We start from the raw sequence: 26,811 nt of genomic DNA on the forward strand, positions 1-26,811 counted from the left end.
CCTCAAACCTAGATACACATGAGCAAGATTATTTTGAATGAATAACATTTGCTATAAGGTAGAAAGTTTATTATTCTAATACTAAACATGTTGTAGAGCCATCCTTATAGAGACTCCATAGAATATTTTGAATGAATAGCATTTGCAATAAGGTAGAAATGTTATTATTCTAATAAGAGTTGACCTTATGGAAGCACAAATCCGCAATGATTGCAAAGACACTAGAAAGTTCCATTAGAAGAGCAAAAAAGATTTTATAGTGAGATTTGTCCAATCAAATATCCAAGCTTCAATCTACACTTTGAGCAAAGAAAACTATGACTTACATTTGAGATAGATATTGAAGATTGTGGAAATCCAAAAATTTATTGTCCCCGCCCACAAATTGTCTATTATACATCCACAATTCTAAATGCTAAGCCCTATGGACTTAAAAGTCTTTTTACTTTCGATAACCTTAGTTCTAAGCATTGTATGTTTACTTTCTCTAGCCCCAATGACACCATAAGTCATTCCAAGGGCACATTTAATGCCGAGAGCCAAGTCAGTCACCAAGCATCCACTAGCACTTGTCCAATATAACTTATCACAACTTCTATCAATGTCCCCTACTACCCAACTAAGGTTTTGGAATATCACTATGCCCAATTTAGCTTGCACTTCACATATGCAACTCACATGTTCATAACTTAATCATGCCAAGACAATAAGTTAAAAAATCATGTCCTCATGACAAACAACTTCACACACAACCAATAAATGCACTTGGTTGATGACCAAGCATGTGCTCCTTGGGAAGCAGGTAGGTGTGTAAAGGAGCTTTAGGCAAAAAGGCATATGCAGCAAACCAACATTCATTTTATGCCAAAAACAAAGGGAAATTGCTTTGATCCTACTACATGCATTTCATTTGGTCTTGCCTTGCATTTCCCTAATTTTCCCATGCATTTTGCAAGATAGAAGAGCTGCGATTTCAATTCGTATACATTTTCTACAACAAATGGCTAAATTCTAAAGGATTTCTCACAATACAATTGATACATAAGTACTCAATGACCTTATCACCTTCGATGTTGGCCTACAATCAACTATAGAGTGTTCAAAAATGCACATGAACGCTTTAGCCTGCCAAATCGTAAAAATGGCAGCCAATATTAAAGCTCATTTCACAAAGTATTGCCTTGATATCTGTCATGCATAGTCCCCGATGCAATCCAACATTGTTCCTCTCAGAAACAAAGGAATTTCATGCAATGAAACTATGAGAAATTCACTTTCTTCAAGACAAAGTCATGTAGAAACTACACAATGCTTGAGATCTTAGAAAAAAAGAGAGGATCTCAGCATGTCGTGTTGTAATAACATGTTTTTATGAAGTTTAGATCAAAAACATAGCAGCAATGCCTATTGTAAACAGAGATATAGAGTTGCCCAATGGATTCCCCAGGCCAAGAGGAGAAGCTTGGCTACTATCCTTACTCCTTACACATTAGCAACTCATGTTCCATGGCTAAAAGTTGCAAGAGACAGAGAGGGAGAGAAATGAAACAAAATGAAATGAAATGATATATATAACATCTACAAGAGGCCAAAATGACCTATAAGACTATGAGTTACAATCATCTATATGATAACTGTCTAAAAAGAACAGTAATTGAAATTGTAAATGAATAGTAAAAGAAAGCTAAAAGCTCTAAGTAAAAAGAACTCTAGCTAATAAAGAAAGCTCTATCTGACACAATCTCATAGGGGTATAGCGGACCTAGCTCCATCGTGAGCAATAATCTCTTGTATTCACCTTTGGATGGATTGTCGATGTTTGTGTAGGGATCTAGGATGTCTAGATTGCCCAGTTGGGACGACTTGATCAATCAATATCCCTCGTGTAAGAGAAAGTCTAATAGCCAAGATCAACTCTCTCAATGAGTAACTAGCTGCTCCTTAATCGAAATTCAAATTCGATTGAGGGCTAATTGATTAAAGATTTATTATAAGTGAGCTGCTCATTGAATGAAACTTAACCACCAAGCCTACTTCATAAATTAAGTGAATTGCTTACTGATTGAAAAACTCTGAGACGATAACCAAACCTTAGAAAATTTGCACATTTTTTAGATTCCTTTGAAATTGCACATTCGCCAAGTTTTCTTTGCCTTGCCCTTCTATCACATAGCCCATACACTTATCCATTACATGAATGTCAAATCCTTCACTACTGATACAATGGTAACCAATGACCATGCCAAGAGCTAGGGGTACTAGAAGTAGAAATCATTTTTTAATCAATCATTCGGTACATTTCTCATTCTTAAACATCCATATTGACACTCACATATTAATACAGTTCTAGGTTTATGCAATGTCTTACATCTGATTTATGCATATTGGAAGAGCAATAGAAAGAGAGCTTGGCTCATACAAAGAACGCATACACAAACTTGCCACAAAGTGTTACTATGATGAAGATTTGGATCACTAGTTGCTTCCTCGATGTTAAATACTCCCCCAACTAAGAGACAGTCATCCTTGACACGTAGTTGCCCCCACTAAGATGCACCTTCCTAAGACCTTCAGGTGATGTCATTGAAATCATAAGGAGATTGGCTAGCACCCCAAGATGAAGAGGGAACATGGAGATAATCCATGGCTATAGAAGGTGATGGATGGAAAAGCCACTCCATCAAAGCTACTAACAAATGGGGAAGGTTTTGGGCTCTAAAGGTGAATGCTTCAATGAAATAGTTGACATACCAAGAGAGAGCGAGACAGAAAGGTTTTTTTGTTTGGGGGGGAGGAGAGAGAGAGAGAGAGAACTCTATTAACATCCTTTGGAGAACAAATTTGACCTATAGGACAAATCAAATGATTCATTACATTCCACTTCGAGTACCAATGGCATGAAGGCACATAAAAAGAAAGAAAAGAAAAGTAACTAAAGTGGAATAAACTGTAAGCTCTTATGACTCATAAGAGATTTAACTACAACACTCAGTTCTATTATACAAATAGAGGGTAGCTAAATCCCATTAGAAGATACACTTATTTCTAGGAAAGTGGGGTGCAAAGCTCCCTTATGACTAATTTCCCTCCTTGATACACTATCCACTCACCATTTCTTCATACATCTCTAACTTTGACTAATTCTATTAGTCCATTTTTAAGATGGAGTGGGGTCAACTCATCCACTATCCATACTTCTGTCCCTTGTAGAGCCTTAGTTTGCTTCATCACAACTACCTTAATTGTCATATCCATGTTACTGACTTTTATTTGTGTGCCTTTTGGAATAATGTTAATGGACTCTCCCAAATCTACAAAAGGAACAACCTTGCTTAACTATGCTGATAAAACATTTGTAATGTTCATGAAGCTCAAGTAACTAAACAATATTAGTAGGCACTAATCCAATGTGATAATATGCTAGGAAATGCACAATATACAAATAACTACACAGACTAGGGTTTGAAAAGAAAACACACATGGTTATAACCACACAACTAACAAATAAACTCAAAGATGAAATGAGAATGAAGACATGAATGAATTCGATGAACAAACTAAGCATGTAAGGTGTCATACGGACAACTCAAGAAGAAACAAATTGTCTAACCACCACTATCTCTCAAGGGAGCAAACTGAAGCATGCTAAAGGATTGTGTGATACTCCAACAAATACCAATGTTGAGAAACCACCCAAAACTGAAGGTGGAATGAAGAAACACAATCGATCCACTGCCCAAATAATATAAGCAAACACAGAAAATCTAAACAAGTTTGATGGCGTGTCAATGTAGCAATGGCAGCAGTCCTAGCCATAGTTACAAGAAACATCATTCCACAAAGCTTGGAACATTGGAATGTGGCATTAAAAAATCTTGGAACTTTGGAATGCCATGGAATGGGACTGGGCAACATGTGCACAAAGGAAACTCAGCCTTATAAAGGCTAAAAAGAATGCCTGAAAATTACCTGAAATAATCAGGCCGGCTGCATTTAATGCAGCGGACTGCAGTCGGACAATCCGACTGCTGCCACGTGGCAGACTATCACATGGCACAAGAGATGACTAATGACTTTCAACAGCCTCGAGCCCACCAAATCAAGAGATTGAGCACTAACCATGAAACCAACCATCCTTCTTGGAGATGGTGGTGATTCCTTGATTAAGCACTTAATTACAGCAATCAACAAATAAACATAAATTAAAATGCACAATTTAACTTAATAATCTTAAACATTGGGCATCTTGTTGACCCCAAAACTGGCGCCCCTTTCGATATTTCTTTACCTTGATTGCCAATGGAATGAGTACAAGACAATCTCCTTTGATGTTCCAAAAAGCCTCTTTGCTATAGCAATAGTCGGCAATCGATTCGGGCCAATTGCCTCTTGATTTTTTGCCTGGGACTTGTACAAATGGAACCGCCAACTCGCCAAATGCAGCGTCAAATTACAACGAATGGGCTAGCATCTGAATTCCCTAACAATTACACAAATTTCACGTGCCAAATTCAGTGCACAATGCCTTTGCCAATTGGCACGGGTCCCAAAGTGACTGTCAAACCCTCATTTCTACGGAAATTTAGGGTTTACATCAAAGATCTCTCTGGTGTCCACCAAAGTTGGCTGAAATCTGTTAAAAATGGCTGAGAAATGCTGAGATCTCCTGAGAATGGTTTGGAGAGGATGCAAGAAAGCGAAGATGAGAGAAAAATCTGATTTTCTTCGCGAGAAAACCCTAAATTCTGCATGTTGCTTGCTCCAACCTGCATTTAATGCAATCACATACTGCCAAGCACCTCCAAAACGCTGTCACTTGATCAGCAATGCTGTTGCCAGCCCTTAGAAGGTGACTCCTTGCTGTCCCTTGCTTGTTAAGGCCCCTAGACAATTGTCTTTTGCAACCAATTGTTGTTCTCTGATCGAAAATGGACCAGCAACTCTCTCTCTCTCTCTCTCTCTCTCTCTCTCTCTCTCTCTCTCTCTCTCTCTCTCTCACCGTAAACTAACTAAAAACGTTTTCTCACTTTTTATAAACATTTTTGCCAAATGACAGCCTTCTAAATCCATTTTTCAGCATTATCAAGCCATTTAATTCATTTTCAGGATTAAATAATCGTAAAAATTAATTTCAGCCCTTCTAACCCTACCCAAAATTAAATGTGCCCATCTATAATTAAATTGGCTAGGCCCTTTGCAACTTGGAGTGGTCCCCAACCTCTGTTGACCCTTAGACTGGCATGAATCAATTAATTAATGCTAGTCCCTAGTGTCACCACCGCTAACACTTACTGGCTAAATAATTGTCCCAAGGTCAAAACTGACACCAACTAACCCCCAAAACCCAGCTAGCATAACTTATCACAACTTTTGCCTTCGATAACCCCTATATCCTCAAGGTCCTTGGCCTATTACCATGAAATAACTACCATGTACATCACATATGCTTGAACAACCTTGCACATTTAATTAATGACTTAATCAAATGTTATCAGCAAGATTAAAGCATCTCAAAATTTCACGTCCTTGTGACAATCGATTTTCACTACAATATCCACATTTGACCAAGTCATCTAAATTTACACTTTCCTCATTGACACTATTATTTGTTTCTATGGCCTACATTATATTGGATTCTTCATCTAGCATATGGCATTATTTATGCAGCTTTAGTTGAGTGGTATGATACTTAGTCACACTATACAAGAAAATATATGGATTGCTTAGAATGTCAAGGACTTCCTACTCCATACAAACTATTTGCTACAAGAACATCTATGTTGTGGTGACAAGATGGGCATTGACCACTACTTTCTCTCATTCTAGATTTGTTAAGGCAATGGCATTCATAGCCACGCACATGTTTGAGATTTAGAGGGCATGTTATGCTCATCTCTCTCTCTCTCTCTCTCTCTCTCTCTCTCTCTCTCTCTCTCTCTTTTCGTAAAGGATGTTATATTTATAAAGTACTACACAACAAAAGGGTTACAAAAGTCATGGCAAAGACGCAGAGGAAATTGCCATATGCCAGGGAAGTAAGTCCTCCCGAGGGAGTATGTCAGAGTGCCAAATGAGATCTATCTGCCAATGCAAGAGTCCTTTAGGCCTAGCAACATGTCCTTGAACATTAGAGGCTGAATCAAAAAGAAAAGCATTCCGAATGGTCCAATTGTGCCAACAGCCCAAGTATTGAAGAAAGTGAAACAAGATCGTCATTTGGGACTGTGCCGGTGTGGGGTATTTGGGCCGCACAAAAACCCAATCAAAAGGGCTTAGCGAGAAGCCAACCACTGCTCGCCAAACCGCTGACAAGAGTGACCAAAATTTCTTAGAGAGAGGGCAAAAAATAAATAGATGACGGGCCAATTCCACACAGGTGGTGCAAAAGAAACAATTGCGGTTGGAGATTCGACGCTTAGAAAGGGCTGAAGCAAGAGGAAGACCACCAATCATCACCCTCCAAAGAAAGACCTTGCATTTGAACGGTGTCTTATTCAACCAACCCTCCATCACAGTTAACTTCCACCATGACTAGGATTTACGCAATTGCCATACTGTATTAGCTTTAGTAGCCAGCCATTGATGATCTTTTATCAGAAGATGATACACCTGGTTAGCAGAGGCCTTTTCCAAATTCAAGCGGCCTGCAAGATCCCAGTCCTGCCAAGGACGATCCGAAGCAAGGGCAGGAAAGGGTTGTCTGCTCTGGAGCACCATCAAAAGCTGTCCCCATAAATCACGGTATCCACGAGGGATCTTGAAAAGCCTCCTGGCTATACGAAACGATATGAACACATTGCGACTATCAAGGGTGGCATCTGCAACTGAAGTCAAGCCCAAGCGTGCCATGCGGTTAAATTTTGGTCTAAGCTCATGTTTGCCTTCCCAAGAAAGTAATCGCGAGGCTGCTAACAATTCCAGTTGAAAAGAGTTAGTAGCCAAGTAGTCCTCCGTGGGATGCCATTGAGCCTTCTGGAGAACCAATTTCCAAGAACATACCAGATGCGCGAGCAGGGATGATGAAGGGCTAGAAAACCGAGAATCTCCATTAAGAACATGCCACCAGGAGCTCCGAATGTGGGTATTACCATGCACAAGCCCGCGATCCTCAAGAAAATAACGGGCTATAAAGACCCATGGGTGACGATCCAAGCACATGGCACGAAAAAAAGACCAACGAAGTGCCAACATATGAGTTTCAGCATCCAAAATAGCCCCACCACCCATGCGTTTGGGGGTACATCCATGCGACCAAGCAATCCATGAAATGTCTGCATACAAGGAATCCTTCTTCCATAACATGAAACGAATGGACTGAGTAAGAGCATTCAATGTAGTAGTAGTCTAGGGCAGCAACGGCAAGAAATATGTGAGCATTGGCAACAAATTTATCTGAGACACTTTGAGGCAAACATGGAAGGGCCACGCCTGTGACTTCCAATACAGAAACTTAGCTACCAGTTTCTGTGAAATCCACTCTAGTAGTTGCTTTGGCCGAACATCAACACCCAAAGAATACCAAAGATGCCTAACAATGGAACCACGGGAAACAACCATTCCCTGCCAGTCCAGTGATTGCAAATCTGACTCCGTGCAACTAAGAATGGCTGATTTCAAAGCATTGATATAAAGACCAGAAGCCTGGCCAAAGAGAGTCCAAACATCTAATGCTTTGCAGAAATTATCCTTGTCCGCACGCAAAATCATAAAGCTGTCATTAGCCAATGATTGACTAATAAAGTGCTGTCCAAAAGGAAGAGAGAATCCAGCCAATCGATTAGAAGCTGCCATATGGGATAACATCGAAAGAACCTGATGAGTCGCAATGGTAAAAAAGAGAGGGCTCAAAGAGCAACCCTGTCTCACAGAGCATGCAAGGACAAATGGCTTGGTAACACCACCATTCAGCATAACTCGCGAAGAAGCCGCAGCACTAATGGTGTAGATCAGACGAGACATCCGAGTACCAAAGCCCATAGTAGACATAAGTTCGGCAATGAAAGGCCAGTCTAAATAATCGAAAGCTTTTTTCAGGTCCAATTGGATCAATACCACCTCCTGATTAGAGTGCCTTGCATAGTCAATAGCCATTTGCACATTTAAGACATTATGCAAAATGTTTCGGCCCTTGATGAAACCATATTGAAGAGGATGCACAAGGGTAGGAAGATGCTTATGGAGCCAATTCGCCATCACTTTGGAAAAGATTTTATACATAGAACCCATCAAAGAAATTGGACGCCAATGTTTCAACATAGACGGGGAATGAACTTTTGGAAGTAGTTTGATAAGTCTTTTCCAGGAGGAGAGCATGAACCCCGTTTTCCAAACCTGCTGAAACATAGCTGTCAATGGTTTCACCAGTCGGGTAGCAAAAAACCTCAAAGAATTCATTGGTGCAACCATCCCAACCGGAACTTTTATCCTTGGGCAAGTGTAACAAAGCATCCATAACCTCCTCCTCACGAATATCATCTTCCAATGTAGTTTGCATGTCATGCGGAACCTAATTGCAGACCAAATCATAGAAAACTGAGCGGGCATGCGTAATTTGGTCAGAAGGTGAAGGAGTAGAACCAAGAAAGTCTAGAAAATAATTCCTGCACATATTCACAATAGTCTGAGGATCAAGGAACATTTGACCATCTACATCCTGGAGTCTAGTCATATTCTCTCGAGCAGGGAAAGCATGGAGAGCTCGAAAGAACTTATGGATCTGACAAGCACTATCCTGCAAATTCTCAGTCAAATTGCGTAATTTGGCCTACTGATAAGATTTTAACTGAAACTCTTTAATAAGATCAGCCAGACACATAGCCAATGGCAACAGAAATGCATCGTCTGGAGACTCCACCAGAAGAGAACGAACCAAAGCCAGTAATTCCTCCGCTGCTTGTCGACGCCGCCGACAAAGAGAGGCATGATGAATCCCATACTGGCGAACAACCCGCTGCACATTAGTGAGCAATCGTTCAAAAGAAGCATTGCCCTCAGAGGAAAAGTCCAATAAAAATCTATCAATCAATTGCTGCATATAGCCCTGAAAGATTGAGTGCTTCAAATACAACAAGTTGAAACGCAAAGAGACTCTATCCAGAAATTGCTTAAAAGGTGCAATGGGTTGTGCAAGCATCTCAAGCTGTAGAGGGAAATGGTCCGACAAAGCGTATTGCTGCAACACTTTCATTTCCAGCATCTCAGGAAAAAAAGCATCATCTTGCATGATGTACATGCGGTTCAACCGCAACCATGTAGTTGTAAACTGCGCAAAATGAAAAGTAAACCCTGTAGAAGAAGGATGTAGCCATGATTAGAGATCTTGCTTAAGTACAGTAAGAGCAAGCGCATTCCACACACAGCTTTCCAGAGCGTCCATCACCGAATGCTCTGATGTGGACTGTGAAGAATCAACACACATATTAAAATCCCCCATCAAAAAACCCCGTCTGCCAAGTGACAAGGAGGTCTGCAGAGTATTCCAAAGATCCCGACGGGATAAGTAAGATCTCTCCTTCAAATAAAACTCCAATCACCACAAAACGACCATGTACATCATTTTTAATAAGAACAGGCTGATATTTCTCATGTACAATCATAAGCACACCCGAATAATGCATGGCATGTGTCCCTGCATAAAACAAGCGAAAACCATGGCAATCCACAACTTTTCCTGCTTCATTATGACTCTTGTGCTCAACAGCCCACAAGACATCCCACTGATTCTCATGCAAGAGACTCCACATGGCATGTTGCTTATTGCGAGAACAAATGCCTCGCACATTCCACGAGGCTATCTTCATGTGTATTCAAAAAGGAAAATCAGGAACGAGGCAAAGCTTGCCTCGATTTAACCTTTTCTGCTAAAATGTCAAGGACTCCCTTATCCAAAAAATCAGCTAACACGGCAAAAGAGTTCCGATGAGTAGATGTAGAGGTAGACGGTGTATCCACTGTCTTGGGAATGGAACGGAAATAACGACGATCCCATGGGGTAATCACGTTACCTCTAGCATCAAAAGCCAACTTAGCAGGTGGGCCCTTCGGACCATCCATATATACTTTCCTTGTGGGCTGATTGCGAGGAACAGAAGAGACCATAGCATGAGCAGTGTGCTCTGAAGACAATAAGTTTTTCCTGCGCATGTAAGTACGTAAGGAATCTTGTGAAGCATTAGGCACAGTATCCGCCATACCAGTATCAAACCTTTTACCTTTCTTGGCACGAACATCTACCCACTCAGTGTCACGTGAATCCAAACCCGAAACATGTTGTTTGCCTTTATCCAAAACTCTCTCTCTCTCTCTCTCTCTCTCTCTCTCTCTCTCTCTCTCTCTCTCTCTTTGCATTGTGAAACTACTACTCTTACAATGTTTATACTTGAAAAGGTGTTGTTCAAGCTTCATTATAATGTATTTACAGCTAGCAGTCATCATAATTTATGGGCCTCTATTGCACAAAAGACTTATAATCAAGATTTTCAAATGATCTTTTATCTTTCTAATTATATAAGTCGTGAAGAAGTATTTAGGAACATAAGTGCCTCTCTTTTTAATAGAAATAGTAGTATACAAACAAAGGGTGCAAATGAGTAAGCTGATATGAGATCGCCTCGATAAGCTGATGCTAGGTGGCTTGGACATTCCTAGAACAACCTTGGCTTTGGCTCTTCAAACAGTTGTGCTGGGCCAAGGAGACTCCACAAGCCTCACAAGAAATCTGATTATTCTGATCATCTATGCTTCTTAGCCGATCTTTTTAAACAATCATCATGGAATGAGGAAGATAGTAAAAGGCATGCCTTTAGTTACCATGGTGGCAATTCGTTGCCTAAATTGTGAAGTGTTTTTATCAAGATTTAGAACAATTTTAACCCATTCACACTGGTCCTTTGCATTTATTTTCCTCTAAATGTGTTGATTCGCTGCTATAAATTACTGATATTGTTCCCTGCAGATGGCCTCTGAGTGGTGATTGTAACCCACATCATTTACCAATAATGCATTTCCAACTGGATTCATTTAGTTTAAATGGCTGCAGCCACACACATTCAGCAATAACATCTAGTTCTGAGATCTGTCACATACTTTGTAGCCAAGCCTGAAAACTTCAGCATACTGAGCATCCTGAATCTCTAGAATTTCAGCTGGTATAAACAACCAACTCTATATGTCCGAACATCATTGGGCTATCTTCAAATATTTAAGGAGGTCAAAAGTTCTCAAACAATAAGCAATGCAAGATATCTTAGGATGGGACATCTCATGTCACAACTCTATAGAAACAGAGCAACTCTTGGAACCTGAACAGATTTTGTTTCACAAGGATCGAACCACGAGAAGTGGCCTTGTGACATGAAAATTCTTACTAAAATTCAAGAATCTACCCACAACAGATGCACAGTGGGTAGATGAAAAATTCATGAAGGATTACCCAAACATTCTTACAGCCATATCAAGAAGCTTTTCACCTAAGGACAGCTGAATAAAAGCCAGAGGGCTGTCTCAACTCTATAGAAACAGAATTTGTATCCTTTTTCATTAATTTGTCTATATAATGATTTATTAAATTTATTTCCTTTGCACTAATTAGATATAAAGAAAAGTGCATTGGAGCTGGCCACTGATGAGTGGTCACAGGTTATGGTGGACCCACGCGGTGGGTTAGAGAAAAGATAGTTCACACTTCCACCTATATGGCCCGATTGGGCGCCTGTGACCAGAACTCACGCATATCAGGGTTAGACTCACACACAGAAAAGATTGATGCCTTGAAGTGTGGGCTAGATCCACCAGAACAGACAGTTACAATCAACAAGATGGCATGATCATGAAATGCTTGTATAATGTGCATGTTCGGAGACATCTGATAAAATTGGAACGATACAGAGAAGATTAGCATGGCCCCTGCGCAAGGATGACACGCACAAATCGAGAAATGGTCCAAATTTTTTCTATCACAACTCTATAGAAACAGAATTTGTATCCTTTTTAATTAATTTGTCTATATAATGAAAATAGATACAAATTCTGTTTCTATAGAGTTGTGACATCTCACACTTGATGAGCCCTTTAACTTTCCTTTTGTCTCACAAACACCTACTGCACATTTATACAAACGACATTTCTTTCTTTGTCCTAGTCCCTAGCTCATGGTCCCAAACGAAATTGATATGTCGCTTTCATAGGTGTTGATTGAGTCTCTTAAAATTTTGCAGCATCGAGTAACACTATATACTAGCTCAAAGAATGTTCAACATTTAAGTCACATGAGTTCCATTGAGCTTTTTCCTCTCATAACCTTACTTATGTCATTGCTTTCCAATTTAGACGGATCTACATCTTTAAACATATTGATAAAAGTTTTATAAATAAGGCTGGCTCTTAGTTTTAGCATTTTATCTGCTAACCAAGCAAAATGGTCCAAGAATTATCATTTACCTGATATCAGGATCCTTCAATGAAGTGATAATTTGAGCTTGATGACGTTTTAGACTTTCTTGGACATCAGTAACCAGCAACATTCTTGTCATGTTTTCCTATCATATATGAAATGTGATTATAAATGCTTTAGAAAATATATCCAGACTCCTAGCCTTGAAGTAAAAAGATGAGCAAGCTATAGTTAACTGAAAACTCACAAGTCCAAGGTATCGGATGTTAGGCTCTCGAACAGCTATAAACTTCCCAAGTATTGCCACACATTGAGACATCATTTCCTTCTCCGCATCTAAGTGCATAACCTTTTATTGATCAAGAGCAATCAACAATCCCATTAGTAAATATATGAGGAAACAGTGACACATCATAAGCAATCAAACTGGAGCAGGGGGTTATTACCAAAGCTAAGGCTTCAAACAAAACAGCATGCGCAGCATTATTCTTGTTAACATTCTTTACCACGTCAGTTCCCATTAAAATGCAATGAAGAACCTGAAAAGAAAGAGGCAGGGTTTTTAAAGCATAATCACAATTCACAACATTGCTGAACGAGGTAAGTTGATTTACATTGTAGGATAAAACTCACCTCAAACAGAGACCTTCTTGTGTTGGGATCTTCGATTGTAGGAAAATACTGCAGGGCTCTCATGGTTTTAACCTGAATCAAAGAAGTGAAATTTTCCATTAAATTTGTAAACATCAACAAGTCAAAGGTACCAGCCCATACATCTTACAGACAAGTAAAACATAAAAAGCGATGTAAAAATATCTGAAGATAATTTTGCAAATTTCAGAGGTGGCACAAGCAAGATCCATATCAGACTGAGGAAATGCCCAGCAAAGTAATCTTGTCAGTTCCATTAATTGTACCCAGCTCCACAGATAAATTACACATTGTAAGCAGCATAGAATCAATATGCTTTCAAAAGAGCTTCATAACCGCTACTTAACAAACAATGAAAAAACACTGGCCATAGGTTCCTATTCAATCGCAGCATATTGGGTGGGCTGACTACTAAACAGATTCTGAGAGAGTGAGCTCAATGAAATGTTTGAGCTTGATAAACCTCCAATACTGAGAGAAATATGAGCTTGTGGTGCCTGATGCACAACAGACTGACTGAGGAGGAGGTGACTCCAGGCAAATCATAACCCTGTCCTAAAATATGGTCTCTGTCAGCTCCACATTTGACACAGAGAAATACCAAGCCTTGCATGGAATCAGCAATCTTTGAATAGACTTCTGAAAAGAATAAAAAGTATCGCATGGAATCAATCTAGTCTTACAAGGATACAGGAGTAATCCTGTCTGTGTGATCTAATCTTGAGAAATGGATAAGGAATGTTGGCTCAATCTTGAAGATGTGTTCAAGTCCCCAATCCTGAGAAAGAGTTAATATCTGTGTGCTGTTCTAACATATGGGTATTGCCTGAACTTACTGCCTATGCTAGACTACAGATTGGGATCATGACCAAGTAGAAACCATAATGATGATAATCCATATCCGTGAATTTTTGCTTATGTTATTCTATATGCATTTTGTAATTATTGGGAATCAACTTAGTTTTGCTAAAAGTAAATAAGCTGTGAGAGATGAAATTTTCTTCCACTTACAGCTACATCTGGTCTAGGGTACAGCCCACCAAATTGGTTGTCCACCCAGCCACTCTATTTATGTATCTAGTATTCCCTTACAAATTCCTCTCTTGTACTTTGTACCTCAAGGATTTTTCCTAGGTGTTACTAATAGAGTTTTCTTTTCTTGGGAAAAAAAAAAGGTAAAAAAGGCATTCAAACGTGTAACCTAGAAGTAAAAGTTTGAAACTATTCCATATGCTGAGACCCTCAAACACCGAAGATGAAAGGAAAGCTGAAACCATCAATTACAATAGTACCAGAACCTGAGGGCTAAAACAGCATTCTCATCAAAGTCTAAGTCTTCCCAAAACCCGAGTTGAAGTTGCAACAGTGTCTTCCTACAGCCTCACATCATCATGCAAGACACCAAGCTGCTTTCTACTACCTGAACAGCATCAGGCAACATCGGTTGATGCTTCACTTTCACTAGGCAAGTTATCTACTACATCACTTTTAATCACACAGGTTGTCCAAGCTTTGTTTTGGCATCTAATGTTGTTGCCAGCTTATTTGCAACACCATAACTCTTCATTGTTGGCTACACAGTTGCATCACAGCTTTATCATGTATCTAAGATCTCAGTTTTCATTTTCTCCTATGATTCTAAGACCTTGAGGTTTCTTCGTGGAACATGTTCTGCCCTTGCTCAAAATTTAAACAGCTTTTGGCTTTCCGATATTGTAAACAGAAATGCATATATCCATAACAAATATTTTTTTTATGAAGACATCCAATGCCTTTCATGACATTCTTCTTTGCCTTCCACATCTAAAGCTCTCTTCCATTCAAAGCTTTTCCAGAATGTGAAGAACAAGAGAACCAACCTGCAGCCAGGGAGATGGGATACCATAATATGTGTACTCTTGTGGAATATCTTGACTCCTAGTAAGTCTCTCTAGAATTTTTACACACTTAGGAACACAGTTCCAGTAAGCTTCAGGGTTATTTGCTACAAGTGCTACAAGAAGGCTCATCACAGCTGTTAATACACCAAGCTCCCGTTCATCAAGCAACTGAGACATGCGATCAGACCTGTTAAAATATGCAGAGTCAACTTACAAGTAGGTGCAATCTTAAAAACTGATAGGAGTAGCATGTTTTAAAATGTGTATTGGTACACTCACAAATAAGTAACATAAGAACGATTGCATACCATCCATCCACATTAACAACATCTGGATTTTTTCGAAACAGTCGGAGTAAGCAAAGAGCAGCCTTCTTCCTTACAAGAGGCCTGCAGGAACTTGATATCTAGGGCACCACAATATAAAAGTGAGAGTAGAAGGGGAAGAATTCCATTCATACATTGTGACAATGCAAACTTCAATTTCATACCAGCAATTTTTGAACGTCTGGTGCCAAAGATTCAGAAAAATCTTTTCCACCTACATTGCCCACCTAGATATACACAGTAGAGTCAAATAATATTGCAAGCTTCCAAAATTGATTAGCTAGGCCTACAGTTCCTGTAAGCAGGGGTAGACTGCCAAGAGGAAAGTTGTGGCTTACAAACAATACAGGGCCTTATAGTTCTCTGGCATAATCAGAGACTATTTGAATTCAGAAGATTTAAAAAGTGAGGAAGACCAACCACAACATAAACTGCTGATCTGCAAAGGTCCAACTCAAACATCTAACTCCAGTAATATCACCATAAATAAGAAAAGAAACCAGGTGAAGTGTCAGGTCCCACTTACCATAGTTAGTGCTAAACACTGATTAGTCTCATTACGCCCAATGATGTCATTCCTGACAGTGTTGATAGCAAGCCTCAAGAAATCATGGTTCTCATTCAAAAGACAAGAAGTCACAATGTATCCAACCTGAACAGAGATCATTTTAAGTTAGAAAGCACCATCAGACAACTCATGTCCTTTCAACAGTTCTGACATAGGAAACTCCTGATACAGCTTCACAACTTGCTTTCACTTTTCAATCATCCAGCATCTCCCAAATCATGGCACATTTATTGCATTTCCAATTGTAGTGTTTTCCATTTACAATTAGCCTTGATCTTTACCATTACTTGGGAACCAAATCAACTCAGCACAAAAAATAAATTAAGGCTTCAATATGTGATGACTAAAATCCCTTGCAGGATTGACTTTCTGCACCTTATATCTAATACTGAGCACTGCAACATGCTTCTAATAAATCAGGAAGATCCAGGATAAATGTTCGCGCTTACAGGTAACAGTACATTTGAATTTCGCATCTGGTTAAAAGAAAAAAAGCACGAGCAAGTGTTTTCACCCATGAATGTGAACTTAGCAAATCAAAATTCAATTGAGAGCCTGTGGCAGCGGTGTAACTACATAAGCACATTCAATACAAGCAGTCCTATTGTCATGACTCGTAGATGTTAAAGAAGTTAAAGCGAATTCACATCCATCATTCTATACCCCAAGGCACTTAGAGTCAGACTGACAGTTACAGCCTGCGCTCATTAGGCCTTGCCAACCTTCATGATCACCAAATAGGTAGGCACAGTCTTCTCTTTTCCACTTTGTGATAGAAACAAACAAAGCGCTTTTGGCTGGCATCAGGGATTCGATTTCAGTATCTTAGATAATGTAGCACACAATCAACCTTCAGACTTAACCTTCACCAATGTATTCCTAGTCTACCTCTCCATCATACTCCTCCAATCATACTAGAATGCCTCCGACTTTGCCTTCAAAAAGGAAGCCCAACATATTTGGAGAAATCAACAGCAATCAACATAAGATAAATAGCTCCAACCAATTAAGGAGTCTGCATGAGGCTGCACAATATAACCATCACATGTCAATGTTGGTAGCACTAGGAACTAGGCATTAATTAGTTATTAATGCCAATTCCAGGGCTACGGGCACTCAAGACCACTTGGGAGTCAAAACGGCCTTACCAATTTAATTGTGGATGGGAGGATTTAATTTCTTGGGCAGGGACGAGGGCCAATATTAATTTTCAGAATTAATAATTCTGAAAATTAATTACGTGGTTGAAAAATGCATTAGGAAGGCTGCCACTTGGCAAAACTTTCCCATGCAAGTGAAGGCATTGGGAGCTGTTCCAGCCATTGGAGGAGGCATTTTCAGCAGGCAACAATAGTTTAAAGGTTTCTAGGGGTTGGCGAAAGCAGTTTCGATCCTCTCACCGGCTGGCAACTGCATGTTGGGCTCCAATACGGATTGGGCTGCAGGTTATCAGCCATTTTTATCAGGGCAGCAGTGAATTCCAGCCCATTTTGACAACAAACCTCTGGATTTTTCCTCTCCTTCTCCTCAACTTAATCTCTCATTCTCCAGCCATTTCCCAAAGTTATGCAATAAATCTCAACCATTACAGCCATTGGAGGTGCTAAATTCAAGAATTTGCTGCTGTAAACCCTAGTTTACATGGCAAAAGTTAGGGCTTATCAGTCACCTCAGGTCCCATGCCAAGAATTTGAAGGCTTAGTACTTGGAATCAGCAGCTGGAATTCGAGAAATTGCCAAAGAGTTCAAGAAGCAAGCCTTTGGGGCCCATTTTGACCGGCCAAGGCTCAACTAGAGGCCAATCCCCCGTTCCATTTAAGAGGCCAATTAGACTGAAGGCTTGCTAGACATTTTTGATAGCAAGAGATATTGGATAGTGAAGCCGAATGGAGTCAAATCTCAATGTGCTTCATCAAATTTCAATAGAAGCTAAAGAAATAATGCAAGGAGCACCAACTTTGGGGCCAACCAGGAGTCTACTATCCAAGATTATTTGGTAACATTTGTATTTTTAGTTTACATGAATTTTATGCTTGTTGTATGTTGCAAATATTCACCAAGGCACTATTACATGAAAAGTTTGAGGAATTTTGAAAATCCTTTAACTTACTACCTTTTGGTCTTGTACATCATTACATTGGCATTGCAAAGGAGTGCTAGAATTGGTGAATTATGGGTAGTGCCCAATGTTTTTAGTATGCGATGTGGACACAACTAAGTTAATAAGTTGTGTCACTACTTCTACAGTTAGTTTAACTCAAGTTGAGTTACTTCTCCATTTCCAATGGTTGGTATCAAAGCTAGACATGTGGGTTCCATCTTGCCATTGCTCAGTTGGCCGAAGCCACCCATGAGAAGTCCACTCAACCGACCAAGGAAGAAGAGCTACTATTTTGAAGGGAGGAGCTGCTCTTTGGAAGAGAAGCTACTATTTTGGAGGAGAAGTGGTTGTTGTTTTCAACCTACACGCAATCCCATATGCAAACGTGCATGTAGCCCTAAGCACACAGCCTCTCTCAACCCTACCCACCATTTTCTTAGCCCTGGCCGCCATTTCTGCAAATCTTTAAAAAATGCAAAAAACACTATTTTTTGAATTTGGGGGGTTTTTGAAAATTTGTGTAGTAATTTCTGATCCATCTTACACATCTCTATTTTCAACTGTCCAAAAATACATAGAAACCCTAAAAGTGCAAAAACCCTAATTCTAGCATTTAGGGCTTTTTGAAAATTTGTGCAATTTCTCATCCATCTTGCTTGCATCACCTCCAATTTCACAAAAAATGTCAATTTCTCACACTTGATGATAAGAAATTTGGGGGTTTTTGACCAATTTGCCCAATTGGTAAAATTTCTTGAAATTTCCATCTGATAATTGGGGCTTCTAGTGAGATCGACTGCCATTGGTGGTGAAATCTTGAGATTCATCTCGCCAACATTGATCATCGGCTATAAGTAATTCTGAATTTCTACAATTTATCAAATTTTATGTAAAAAAATTTGGGACTTTGGCTCTTGTGCCTTTAAAGGCATACTACAAGTGGTAGTACAACATTAAATTGCTGTTTTTATCGGTTTGGACATGGAAATCAAGGCATTGACAGCTATTATTTGGCTGCACAACACTGATTTAGCTCTTGACAGTTTTGATGATACAAGTACTCTTGTTTGCATTGGAATCTCAAAGAGGATTTTAGTCATTTATGCCTCTTTTGTGTTGGAAGTTTTGTTTACACCTTCCATTCAATTTTTATTCAGCTATGGCATAACAATGTTCATGCACCAGTGAGGACAAATTGGATGGTGCAAATTACTCCCTCTAAGTCACAGTCAATAAAGTTCACAACCTGCAATGATTACTCCTAACACACCTCCTCCCACCCAAGGGAGAGGTGAAGGACAACATGCTGCTACCCCCATTGTTGTTACACCTGACCAAAAGAGATGGGATTCTAGAGATGCACAAGCTTTGTCTTTGATAGCTCTATCAATGAAAAGAGCCATCATACCTCACATTCAATCTTGCAAAACATCACAGCAGCTTGGGTCATTTTGGAGTACATGTTTGCAACCAAGAGTGAGACTATAAACGCCCCGAACAACGTAGTATGCTTAACAATTATGATATTCGCTTGTTTTCGAGATTTAATATAAAAGAGAATGAACACTTAAAGCTGAAAATGAAAATTACTCACAAAATTACAGCCATGAAAATGTAAAAGTAATAGAGACAAGATTGAGGGTTGAAGATGGGCAAACCACACCCCCCCCCCCCCCCGAAGGAATGTATTTCTGCTCAACCCAAGTCCCTTAGGGAAGAGCTCAGTTACAATCAACCTGAGAGTGAGGAGAAGTAATTATCACTCTCACAAGATCATGCAAAGATGTGCAAACACACGTGCATTATCTATTATGCAATGATAAGAACTGATTTCTTTACAGTATGAGAGAAGAAAGAGGGGAAATCAACCTTTCTCCATCGTTGATCAGCAGTACATGGATAGGGCTTGCTTCTTGTTGCTAAAATGGAAGAAAGAGCTCGAGAAGGAGGTGTTGTAATGAATTTACAGGCTTGTTGTCCTGTAAAACAGCAGTGATAGAAGAGGGAATATGGAGGAATTTGATAATGGAGAAGTGGGGGATGATAATGGGGATGGATGGGGCCAGTTTCTGCCTATCTGTGGTGCTGTACATGAGTTTACAGCAAAGAAAAATGATGCTGAATGAAGAAAAACGAGTTCTTATTTATAGGAGAGGGAAGAGCTAGTACAAAAGGGGAAAGTGGAGTAGCACAAGACAAGTGTCCAGCCACATGTCATGAGATGTGACAAGTGGTAGGACTCTTGGAAACTTGTGTGACACTCTTCTCTATGGCCTTCGTTTTTGGGCTGAATACTGTCAAGAATAGAAACAACCAAATTTAGTAAGCACAATCAGAGTACAGAATTTACTATTTTTAGAATGACAAACCTATTTTTTAGGACTAGCATTTTTAGGCTAATTCGAGGCTCCTAAAATTTAGGGACCCCCCAATATGGGTGTCATATGAAAGCTTTTTCCGTGTACATCGCAAAAACGGTATCAGAATCTTCATGTGACTTTCCTATACAAAGGAATGTGCATTTCAAGCTTTCAGCCCACACATGCACATTGTACAAGCATTTCATGATCATGCCATCTTGTTGATTGTAACTGTCTGTTCTGGTGGATCTAGCCCACACTTCAAGGCATCGATTCTTTCTGTGTGCGAATCTAACCCTGATATGCGTGAGTTCTGGTCACAGGCACCCAATCGGGCCATATAGGTGGAAGTGTGAACTATCTTTTCTCTAACCCACAGCGTGGGTCCACCATAACCTGTGACCACTCATCAGTGGCCAGCTCCAATGCACTTTTCTTTATATCTAATTAGTGCAAAGGAAACAAATTTAATAAATCATTATATAGACAAATTAATGAAAAAGGATACAAATTCTGTTTCTATAAAGTTGTAACAGTGAGACTCTCGCCTCTTTCTTGCATAAAGAGTTAACCAATGCTCACATGAATGAAGATGATTCTATGATAGATCACATCACATACATTCAAGATTTGTGTGAGCAGTTGCTCAACATTGATGATGTAATTGAAGACGGTGGGATGGTGAGATGGTGGACATCACTTTGAAATCTCTTTCAAAATCGTACATTTGTAGAGTTGACCAGCTTCTTGCTTCAAGAGGAGCAAACTCAAAAGAATATGGCCCTATCTTCAAGTGATTCATGCATGCTTTCTAGGTATAAAAACAAAGGGAAACGGAAGCAAAACACAAATCAACCCAAGGTTAATGTTGGGCAACCTTAAAATAAGGGCACCAATGATGCAGAAAAGAATATGGCCCTATGTTCAAGTGATTTAGGCATGCTTTCTAGGTATAAAAACACAGGGAAACAGAAACAAAATGCAAATCAACCCAAGGTTGATGTTGGGTAACCTTAAAATAAGGGCAGCAATGATGCAGATAAGTCTAAGAAGAAGAAAAAATGCCATTATTGCAAAAAGCCAAGTCATTATATTGAAGAATGCAGAAACAAGCTTGCAAAAGAGAATAAAAAGGACTCCAATACAGCTATCCAAGAAACATCAGCCACTTGCATGACCGATGGTGATGTTTTAACCAACCTCGTGGAGGAGGAATATTTTTTCTTACATGCAATTGTGATTATTCTATGGATGAGTCAGCCTTTAATAGAAAAGAAACTCGGCATACCTGGTATTTTGATAGTGATACATCACAACACATTACTTCCAGGAAGTGTTTGTTCTCTTCTATACATTCAGTCCCTTGTGGCAAGAAGGCATCATGCCAACAACACTTCTCGTGTAGTTTGTGGTGATTACAACAAGCAAATGGCAACTTTTGGATGTTCTGTATGTGCCTAGAAATACCGAGAACTAGCTTTCTATGTCCACTTTTAACAGAAGTGGATTTCAAGTCATCTTTGAGATTGACAAATGCATTGTTCGTGAGAGAGAGTATGATTATGCATTGAGGCTTTCTAATACTTTGTACAAAGGTCTCTTTCTTAAGGATGATTATGTGAAGAGATCTGGTAGTGCATTTCCAATTAATATACTAACTCCTGCAATGAAAAATACATAGTTATAGCATGCTAGATATGAGCACATGAGTTTTGGCAGTCTCATGACTCTTTAGAGGCATCAAATGGTTGATGCTTTGCCTACTTTACATTCCCCTCTTCCGGGTGTTCACGCAAGCAAGCACAGAGCATGAATCTGTGCAAATTTGCTCCTTAAAATTTGGGGCTTTTCCTAGATTTGGTGCCAAACATAAGTGTCAATGACTCCTGATCCATAAATTGCAAACATTGAGTGCAGGGGTCTCAGAAATTTTACAGATTCTCAAATGCAAGTGAATTTTTTACTTGTTTGAGCCAATTTCTTGGAAATTGTGCACTCTTGGACCCCAAAATTTGGGGCTTTTGCAGAAATCATGAAATTTCTGCAACATTAGCCCATACTTGATGCTCGAGAAGATATATTGAAGCAATTGGAGCAAATTCACAGCAGAAATTTTAAGGTTTTTCACATTGGTTATATATTTTGAGTCGATTTGCGACTGGACAGTGAAATTTGCAGCACATTCACTGCTGAGTGGAAGTCTTTTGAGTTTTGGACGCTTCAAATGTTGAAAAAGGGCAACTTCTCTGGGTACATGTATTGTTGAATATTCACTATGCAATGAAACAGTGGTAAATACAGCATTTGGGTCATTGCATTTGGGAATTTTGGTGATGTATTACTAACATGGGAGCTGTCTTTAATGTAAATGTATCAGTTTTGATTCATGTATATGCTGTAATCAGTACTTGAGACTGAAATTGCAACGAAACATCTGCTCCTTGGACACCTTGGAAGTACAAGAGTGTGTACTTGCTATTACAATTCAGCAACCTTGCTATTGGCTGAAAGCATTTAGCCCTTTATTGCAGTTGTATATTGTTGAAGATGGCTGGCAATGCATCTACATCTGACACAAAAAATCTCTTTGAGACTCGCAAATTCGATGGCAATGGTTTTGATCTTTGGAATTTTGTATGCAAGGTATACTCTTTCTAAAGGATTGTGATGATGCTGTAGCAAAACATAAGCCTGTTGCTTTGTCAGATGAGAATTGGCATTACTTACATTAAAATGGCCATCACAAATGATACCTTGGTTGATATAAAGGGGCTTGATATTGCCTATGTAGTTTGGGAGAAACTCAAGGCTACTTATGAGAATACAATTCTTGTCAATCGAGTACATCTCATGCGAAAGTTGGTCAACTTGAAGCTTGATAAGTCCAACTTTGGAATTTTGTATGCAAGGTATACTCTTTTTAAAGGATTGTGATGATGATGTAGCAAAACATAAGCTTGTTGCTTTGTCAGATGAGGATTGGGCTAAAATGAATAAAAATGTCATTACTTACATTAAAATGGCCATCACAGATGATAACTTGGTTGATATAAAGGGGCTTGATATTGCCTATGTAGTTTGGGAGAAACTCAAGGCTACTTATGAGAATACAACTCTTGTCAATCAAGTACATCTCATACGGAAGTTGATCAACTTGAAGCTTGATGAGGCTACTTATGAGAATACAACTCTTGTCAATCAAGTACATCTCATACGGAAGTTGATCAACTTGAAGCTTGATGAGTCCAAGCCTACCTCAGAGCATTTGAATACTTTCACTCGTATTTTGAGTCAGTTACAAGATGCAGGTTTGCCAACTTTTGATCCTAAATTGAGGGCTATCTTCTTGCTCATGACCTTGCCTAATTCATGTGAAGCATTGTTTGTCATTGAGCAATAACCCCAACTTGACATTTGATGGTGTGCGCAGTTCTATTCTAAATGAAGAGATTAGACACAAGAAAAGTGGAGAAAACAGTGGATTAGCCAACAATGTAAGAGGAAGAACTGAAAAAAGATATAATGCTGCAAATAAAAACACAAAAATCGCAGCAAAAGCAAGGAAAAACAACAAGATGTAACTTGTTATCAATGTGGGTGCAAAGGGCATAAAAAGCCTGATTGCAAATACTTTAAAAAATAACAAGAACGCAAGAAGCAAGCTAATGCAAAAGGCAAAAAGAATGACAAGGATGGCAGCTCTAGCCCTAAAGAGACAGAAAAAGCAAATGTGGTGTCTAGTGTTGTTATTGAGGAAATAGAATAGGATAAAGATATTGATTTGCTGGTTGCATTTTCAAATCCGCCTACTATGATAGTGGAGGACATGTATATCACTAAAACAAATGTGAGAGATGCTTTGTTGTCAGCTCATAATGGTTTGTCACAATCGTGGATTATTGACAACAGTGCTTCTTTTCATGTAACTCTATCTCTAGAGTGTTTTTCTACTTATGCAGAAGGTAATCTTGGAAAAGTCTACCTTGGCAACAATCATACCTGTGATATTGAAGGAATGGGCACCATACACCTGGCTCTAGAAAATGGTCAAGAATTGATTCTTTGTGTTCTTGGTAAGAGTGTAAAGAGTCCATACTCTCATGGAGTCTCTAAGAAGGTATGTATCTTGGATTTAGTGCATTCTGATGTTTGCACCATGCCAATAAAAACTCATAGCGGTTTCCGTTATTTTGTGTCTTCTATTGATGACCAATCTAGGAAGCTATGGCTCCACTTGCTTAAGCAGAAAAGTGAGGCATTGGATGCTTTTAAAAGGTTTTATGCATTGGTTAATAATCAAAAGGACTTAAAGTTAAAATACATAAAAACACATAATGGAGGAGAGTATGTATCTAAAGAATTCAATAAGTTTTGTGATAACAATGGGATTAAACGAGAGCTTACAGCTCCTTATAATCCATCATCTAATGGCGTGGCTGAGCGAATGAATCGCACGTTATGTGAGAAGATTCAGTGCATGCTATCCACAGCTAATCTCTCGCAATCGTTTTGGGGAGAGACACTTAAAACTGCGGTGCATATTTGCAACCGATCTCCACATCGTGCACTTGAAAGTGGCATCCCTGAAGAGGTTTGGTCTGGCAAACCTGCTTCATATGACCACTTTAGAGTCTTTGGCTGCAAATGCTATGTACATGTACCTATTAATAGCAGAACCAAACTTGACATGTAATCTTATAGAGACATCTTCATGGGTTATGGAGATGAAGGTAAAATGGGCTATAGAGTTTAGGTTCCAAGCATGAAAAAGGTGCTACGCAGCCGGGATGTGGTATCCAATGAGTCAAAGTTGCTGAAAAATGTCACATCTAATGACTCAGACAAAAAGAAAGTTAAATTTCAGCATGATCAGTTACTTGACTAGCCATCAGCCACTAAAAATTCAGCTCCTTTTGAAGTTGATTATGACAATCAGCGTATCATTATTGAGCCAAATGAAAATAGGCAGCAAGGGGATGTTGAACATCAACTTGAGCACCAAAATCAGCATGCTGAAAATGAATTACAGCAGCCTGAAATTGTATTACAGCAACCTGAACATACAGTTCAGCAGCCAAACAATGAGGTCATTGACATTCCCTTGGATGTGGATCCATTATCTAATAACACAGATCATTGGATAAGAAGGTCTACACGTGTTAGAAGACCTATACAAAGATTTGATCCTTCTTTGGACTGCATTTTGCTCACAGATGAAGGTGAACCTCTTACGTATAAAAGGCCTTATCATGTGAATTAAAGAAAAAGTGGGAGCTAGCTATGCAAAAAGAAATGAAGTCATTGTATCAGAATGATACTTGGGATTTGGTTACATTGCCCAAGGATAGGAAACTCATTCCTAACAAATGGGTCTATAAAATCAAATGTGTGGATGGCAAACCCAAACACAAAGCTAGACTTGTGGCTAAGGGCTATACACAAAAGAAGGGCATTGATTTTTAGGAAGTGTTTTCTCCAGTTGTCAAAATGACCACTCTTCGAGTGTTATTTTCCATTGTAGCATCTATGGATCTTGAACTTGATCAGATGGATGTTAGAACTGCATTTCTGCATGGTGATCTGGAAGAAGAGTTGTAAATGAAACAGCCCGACGGCATTGTTATACATGAAAAGGAGCATTTGGTATGTAAGCTTAAGAGAAGCTTGTATGGTTTGAAAGAGGCTCCTAGACAATAGTATAAAAAGTTTGATGCCTTCATGCTCTCACATGGATTTAAAAGAAGTGCAGATCACTGCTTATATATTAAGAAGACTGATGATGGAAGCCTTATTATACTTGTGCTTTATGTGGATGATATGCTTATTGCTAGTAAGCATAAAAGCCAAATTAAGCCATTGAAAAGACAGCTAAATTCAGCCTTTTCCACGAAGGATTTGGGTGCAACTGAATATATTTTGGGCATGCGTGTAACACGAGATAGAGAGCAACAACTCTTATTTCTCTCACAAGAAAAGTACATCAGCAAAGTACTTAATTGTTTCTCTATGGCTGATGCTAAGCCTCTTGGTGTACCTTTTTCACCTTATCTTAAGGTTAGCAAAGCAGATTGCCCAAAAGATGATAAGGTAGCCAGTACTATGAAGGGTGTTCCTTATGCAGTGGGAGTTGTAAGCAGGTTCATGTCAAATCCTGGCAAAGCACATTGGGAAGCAATGAAATGTATCTTACGGTACCTTACGAGCACACACAGAAAATGTATTTGCTATGGCAAGGGTACGTTAAATCTGCAGGGATATTGTGATGCAGACATGGCAGGTGACTTGGATACTCACAAGTCTACTAACAAGTACATCTTTACCTTGACTGGTGAGACGGTTTCTTGGTGCTCTAGATTGCAAAAAATAGTAGCACTCTCTACCACTGAGGCTGAATATATTTCAGCCACTGAAGCTTCAAAAGAAGCACTTTGGCTTGGTCATTTGGTCAAGGATTTTGGACTGCCCACCAAAACACCTATACTTAAATGTGATATGCCTCGCTAAGAATGCCATGTTTCATGCACGTACCAAACA

General features: G+C 39.3%; 1 protein-coding gene and 1 non-coding gene across 2 annotated transcripts in view; one reads left to right on the top strand and one right to left on the bottom strand.

The window, feature by feature from the left end:
- The window catches only part of LOC148038321 (AP-2 complex subunit alpha-1-like), a 125,029-nt gene that overhangs the window by 79,524 nt on the left and 18,694 nt on the right, over positions 1-26,811 (bottom strand). Inside the window, exons 3-10 of the mRNA XM_087670558.1 lie at positions 15,775-15,900; positions 15,413-15,475; positions 15,231-15,328; positions 14,902-15,109; positions 13,025-13,096; positions 12,838-12,930; positions 12,639-12,740; positions 12,439-12,536 (exon numbers count right to left, since the gene is read on the bottom strand). Coding sequence (XP_087526684.1) covers positions 12,439-12,536; positions 12,639-12,740; positions 12,838-12,930; positions 13,025-13,096; positions 14,902-15,109; positions 15,231-15,328; positions 15,413-15,475; positions 15,775-15,900 — 860 coding nt within the window. The remainder of the gene's footprint in view (positions 1-12,438; positions 12,537-12,638; positions 12,741-12,837; positions 12,931-13,024; positions 13,097-14,901; positions 15,110-15,230; positions 15,329-15,412; positions 15,476-15,774; positions 15,901-26,811) is intronic.
- On the top strand, positions 11,846-11,950 carry LOC148038322 (U6 spliceosomal RNA). The gene has a single exon (XR_015690474.1). It is a non-coding gene; the product is annotated as a U6 spliceosomal RNA (small nuclear RNA).

The sequence above is a fragment of the Lygodium microphyllum genome, chromosome 3 (genome assembly GCF_053477565.2).
Source record: "Lygodium microphyllum isolate KBCC chromosome 3, Lygodium_microphyllum_v1.1.10, whole genome shotgun sequence".
Classification (NCBI taxonomy): domain Eukaryota; kingdom Viridiplantae; phylum Streptophyta; class Polypodiopsida; order Schizaeales; family Lygodiaceae; genus Lygodium; species Lygodium microphyllum.